The 6,000-nt window shown below is 40.9% G+C and overlaps 1 protein-coding gene across 2 annotated transcripts in view; it reads left to right on the forward strand.

Annotated features, from left to right (window-relative positions):
- Positions 1–6,000, forward strand: part of SLC16A14 (solute carrier family 16 member 14) — a 43,748-nt gene extending 37,748 nt beyond the window's left edge. For both annotated transcript variants that reach the window (XM_023557791.2, XM_064286582.1), the window contains one exon: positions 3,163–6,000. In XM_023557791.2, coding sequence (XP_023413559.1) covers positions 3,163–3,314 — 152 coding nt within the window. In that variant the 3' untranslated portion in view covers positions 3,315–6,000. The remainder of the gene's footprint in view (positions 1–3,162) is intronic.

The raw sequence follows: 6,000 nt of genomic DNA on the forward strand, positions 1-6,000 counted from the left end.
GATTTTAAAACATAATGAATTCCATTTAAGATTGTAATACTGTGTAATAACCTGTTGCCGTCGAGTAGATTTCAACTCATAGCGACCCTATAGGACAGGGTAGAACTGCCCCATATGGTTTCCAAGGAGCGCCTGGTGGATTTGAACTGCCTACCTTTTGGTTAGCAGCTGTAGCTCTTAACCACTATGCTACCAGGGTTTCCGACTGTGTAATAGTAAATAGTAATAGGAGAAGATGAGGCATCTTTTCTCTAAGGAACCCTTGTGCCGCAGCGGTTAAGCACTCGGCTGCTAACTGAAAGGTTAGCAGTTCAAACCCACCAGCCACTCTGTGGGAGAAGGATGTGGCAGTCTGCTCCCATAAAGGTGACAGCTTCGGAAACCCAGTGGGGCAGTTCTACCCCGTCCTGTAAGGTCGCTGTGAGTCGGAATTGACTTGACAGCAATGGGTGTATATCTTTTCTTTGCAGAAAATTGAGAGATGAGTGAGGGGAAGAGGATTCTAGAGAGTTCTGAGGGTGATGGTGTTTTTTACTATCCTCTCAGAAGGGGGAATGTGCAGATGAGGAGACAGGAGAAATGAGTTGGGAAACTTCCAGAAATTCAGGATGGCTTCTTCTGCTGGTAAGCCCTGGGCAGCAGGGCGGAGAGGTAGGCAGGCATCTTTGTAGCTTATATGCAACCTTCTCAAACAAAACAGTCTTAAATGCATACAAATTAATTTTCCAATTTTTTAGATTTTGTCATATCCTTTTGTTTCTTAGTGTTGCTGTAACAGAATACCACAGGTGGGTGGCTTTCAGGAACAGAAATTTATTTTTTCACAGTTCTGGAGGCTAGAAGTCTGAATTCAAGGCACCGGTCTCAGGAGAAAGCTCTCTCTGTCCGCTCTGGGGGAAAATCCTTAGCCCAGCTTCTCTGGTGTTCTCCACAGTTCCTGAATATCTCCGCGAGGCGTCTTTTTCCCCCATTTGTGCTAGGTTCTGTGCCTCATTTGCTCTTTTTATATCTCGAAAGTGATTGGCCTAAGACATGCCCTGTACTGATATGTCCTTATTAACATAACAAAGAAAACCCTGTTCCCAATTGGGATCACTTCCACCTGCAGGGGCAGATGAACCAATAAGCGAGGTAAGCACAGACTTACTTGTGCTTACTTACTCATCTGTAGTGAACAATTTCACGAGTTTCAAGGACATGGTGAAAAACAGGTAAAATCATTCACTACAGATGAGTAAGTAACACAATTAAACCCATGCTTACCTTGCTTATTGGGTAATCTGTCCCTGTCAGGGAAACCCTGGTGGCGTACTGGTTAAATGCTATGGCTACTAACCAAAAGGTCGGTAGTTTACATCCACCAGCCACTCCTTGGAAACTCTATGGGGCAGTTCTACTCTGCCCTATAGGGTTGCTATGAGTCGGAATCGACTCGATGGCAACTGGTTTGGTTTTTTGGTGTGGTCCCTGTCGGGGATTATAAATTTGAAAAGAGGCTTTGATTCTGTAGGAAGGTGCTGTGGGATTGGGAGAGAGACAGATGCCAGGCACACCTAGCAGCAGAATCTTTGAGGTGGTGAAAAAATGTGAAATTTTTCACTAGAGATGATGCCTAATGGATAATCGACCCCTGTGACGGGTGTAAATCCCAACCAGACCCATTGCTGTCGAGGTGATTCCCACTCACAGCAACCTGAGAGGACAGAGTAGAACTGCCACATAGGGTTTCCAAGGCTGTAATCTTTATGGAAGCAGACTGCCACATCTTTCTCCCAAGGAGCAGCTGGTAGGTTCGAACTGCAGACCTTTCGGTTAGCAGCCAAGCACTTAACCACAATGGCACCAGGTCTCCTTTCCACAGGTATAAGGGTTAGGATTTACCACACGTATTTTGGGGGGACACAATTCAACCCATAACACCCTATGTCTGAGGTTAGTGTTCAGCAGTAATAATAGTTCAAATTGTGTTAGCTGTCGGTGTTTGTTACTTGCTGTATCTTGTTAGGTGCCGTGGAGTTGATTCTGACTCATAGTCAGTCCATGTGACAGGGCAGAACTGCCCCATAGGGTTTTCCAGGTTGTTACCTTTACAAAAGCAGGTTGCCAGGTCTTTCTCCATGGAGGCACTGGTTGGGTTCGAACCGCCAACCTTTGAGTTACCAGCCAAGTGCCTAACCGTTGCAGTGCCAGGCTTTTTTGTGTGTTACTTAGATGCCATCATTTCTCCTCTCAATCACCTGATCATATGATAAGCGAGGATATAACTATTAAAGTGACAAGGTCTGTTCTCAAATGGCATTGGTAGATGATGAAAAATCTCATTTGTATTTATTGATTTTGTTTTATTTGTAGATTATAGATTATCCTGTCATATACTCTGCTTATAAACACTGGCCACTCTCACTATGTCCAAGTGAATTACTCCCTTCGTCCTCATTCACAGCGGCCCCCAGTTGACAAACAGGGCACTGAGCGGCAGGCGGTTGGGTGTGTTTTGTTCCTGTGTCAACGTCAGTGTGCCTGTCTGGTTCAGTTCTGATGCTGAATCACTATTTCTGAATTGTAGGTTTTATCTTATTTGTCCCTCTAGTCTCATTAAGATGATGGAACATTTTATGAAGCCACAGCTAAAGAATTTCATGTGTTTTTCTTTTCTATGTTTATATCAAATAGCAAATTCAAAAATTTGGCCAACTTTCAAGGCATATCTAAAGTTCATAACCTTTAAGTGCTGAAAAAAAATAAGATTATACATTTCTAATGCTATTAAGTGCTCTTCTTTCCTTCTGAAAACCTTGACTGGTCCCTGTGTGTAGGTAATCCAGGCTCATTTATTATGCAGGAGATGCAATAAACAAAGAGATATAAGGAACTACCAGAAACACCGGTGTACACCTTTGATGGTGGTTTTTGAAAACCCTATGGAGCACAGTTCTACTCTGACACACATGAGGTCACTATGAGTCAGAATCAACTCGACAGTTACTGGCTTGGCTTTTTTTTTTTTTTTTTTTTAATGGCTAAATGTAAATTTGGGCATTAAATGGCATATAAATAAATTATTATAGAAAAATCCCCTGTAGCAATAAACGCCTGCTTTGTGTTCTTGACTTTTCCCAACTACCTTTCACTGAATATCTTCTTCGTTTGTTTGTTTTGTAGGGTGGATCTACGACATCACACAGAAATACGACTTTTCCTTCTATATGTGTGGTTTACTTTATATGGTAGGAATACTCTTCTTACTCATTCAGCTGTGTGTTCGGATTATAGCACAGTCCAGAGAAAAATACGCAGACGGCGCACATGTTTAGTGCCATGTAATATTTCCAATAAGAGTCCTTTGTGTTACTAATGCCTACCTCACGTGGTCGCTGTGAGGAGCCTGTGGCATAGCCTGGGACAGGACTTTATATGGTAACCGGCACTGTCATTTGTAAATGCCATCGCCACCGCTCCGTTTTGAAAGCAGCACTGCCTTCCTGTTTGAGGAGAAGCAAGGCTGGAAGGTAGTGTTAAAGACTGCATACAGTTAGGGATGACCATGTTCTTCCAAGACAGCCCACTAAATAATTTTCGCAAAAGTCCTTATAACAATGATTACCTCTCGCCACCCACTGGGACTAGGGTTTCTGATATGGCTTTTAAAACAAAAGACAGGAAATAAAAGCTTTTCAGCCCAACTACTTCCTTGTAAGGTGGAAATAAGTGTCCGTATGCTCCTGGGAAGCATCCAGGTAGATGGGTTTTAAGCACAAGAATATGACTAGATTTCAGAAGTTAATTACTGTAGGAAGCTATTGATCTGCCAGTGTAATACCAAGGCAGGCTCTAATCTCAAAGGTAAAATTCTTTAGTATAATTAGAGAACCACAGTTTATATTTTTACGGAAGAATTCTGCAGCAAGGGAATACCGTTTGTGGATCTTCCCCTAAGAAAGGACATTGGCCATTAATCCTAATTCAGTATTATCCTGTTAGAAACTGAATCTTGAGACAAAACCTTAATAAGTAATACTAATGAGCTCCGTAATGAAAGCCATATTTGTGCACACAACCATTGAATCAAGGGCTACGATTCAAGCACGTTTATTCATATCATTGGTCCCTGTCTTGGGATATGAGCATGATCTCGGGCTTCCAAACTTCTTTTTCTGAGTTCCTCCTGCCCGATAAGTAAAATAGAGAACTAATTGCTGGCTGGCATATCAAGTTGGTGGCAAAGTCATTTGTAAAGCGTCACCAATCTAGACTGCATTATGAGACCATCAAGTTGTAACGGTAATTGGCAGAATTCCCTTGGTCTAGATGTCTGCGCTGGAGTAGTGGCAACAAATAGCCCTCCTCCAGGCCTCTTGTTATACAGACTTCATTTGCCTGAGCTGTGCCCAGTTGTTCAAAATAGTTCTCTTGATCGAGTTCCTAAAAAAAGATAACTGATCTGTGACATCAGCCATCAACAAAAGTGCTTCCTTTATCTGAGATGTCTATTTTTCTAAGCCAAACATGTTTCAGGTTGCAGAATGTTCTTCCCAGAGCATCCTGAAATTTCTGGCTGCCTTACTTGTCTACGGAACCCTGATGGCACAAGTGGTTAAGCGTTTGGCTGCTAGCCAAAAGGTTGGCAGTTCGAATCCACCAGCTGCTCTTTGGAAACCGTACAGGGCAGTTCTGCTCTGTCCTGTAGGGTTATTATGAGTCAGAATTGACTCAGCAGCAATGGATTTTTACTTGTTTACATGAATTTTAGAACTAGTTAAATTTCTAAAAAATTTTCCAATCACAAAAACATCCTTGAATATCATGGCCAGCTTTTTGGGTCAAATTTATCTGAAGTGAATACAGCTCATTCTCAATTATCCTTGGTGATTAGAGTCAGGAATGCCATTAGAAATTGGGGTCACAGAATGTAACCCCTAGCTGAGTTTTAGCAAGAGTTTTTGTCTTTGACTCCACTAAGCTTTTCAGAGGTGTTAGCAAGTGATTAAATGGACAAGTAGCTTTTCTGTCTCATTTGCATTATTTCTTGCTCTACTGCCTAGTGGAAGGGATTCCGTAATTAAAGGACCACTAAAAAGTAATAATACAAGGCAGCTCATAGAAGGGAGAAACAAAGGCATGGCTAATATATACACTTGATATACCTCCAATGACTTGAGAATTGCCTGTAAATTATTCTAGATAGTATACTGCATGCCATACTCCATTGGCTGCTGTTAAATAATCCAGCTTTTTATTTTCATAAAGGTAATCTAAAATGCTGAGGCAATGCTATACATATAAATGTATATATATGGATATAGGTTATAGAATTAGAATGAATAGATCGTCCTGTGTTTAATACTGACTACATGACTTCATAACTTCCATTTTCAGACAACACCAAATTAATAAGAGACGGTGTTCACTACTTTGAGTGGTGCTATAGCCAATGCATTTTGAAGCTAGCACAGTTGGTTGTGCATCGTAGGTAGGAACTTTGTAATCCAATGGCCTGGCTTTAATTGCATCCAAGTTAGACTTGTTCGTGTTCGGTTTGTGCAGGTGTTTGTCGACTTACTGTGTTTATGGAAATGAGGATTTCTACTAAATCAGTAGACGTTCCCATTTTCCAGAAATAGAACCGAAAGCTGCTGACGATGTTTGTGTTGATTACAGACGATGAAGAATGCTATGAAAAATTACAGCAAATACATAAATGTTTCCTGTTTAAAATATGTTATTATCTACAGTTCTTTGAAGATATTATAAAGGGTTAACTGTATATTTATATCATATGTGCTTTATCATTTTCCCCTCATATATCCAAATGGTTTTTATTTACGTAACCTAAATAAATGTATGAGTTGGAATCAACTTGATGGCAACGGGTTTAAATAAATTTTGTTCTCTTTAAAGATGTCCAGTGAGTTTTTGTATAAAACATTTATTTTCTCGGCTTTAAGGGGAATACTCCTAAAATGTAGCTAGGGCCTATCTGTCTGGTTTGTTTCCCTGGAA

Source organism: Loxodonta africana, chromosome 6 (assembly GCF_030014295.1).
Source record: "Loxodonta africana isolate mLoxAfr1 chromosome 6, mLoxAfr1.hap2, whole genome shotgun sequence".
NCBI classification, from domain to species: Eukaryota; Metazoa; Chordata; class Mammalia; order Proboscidea; family Elephantidae; genus Loxodonta; species Loxodonta africana.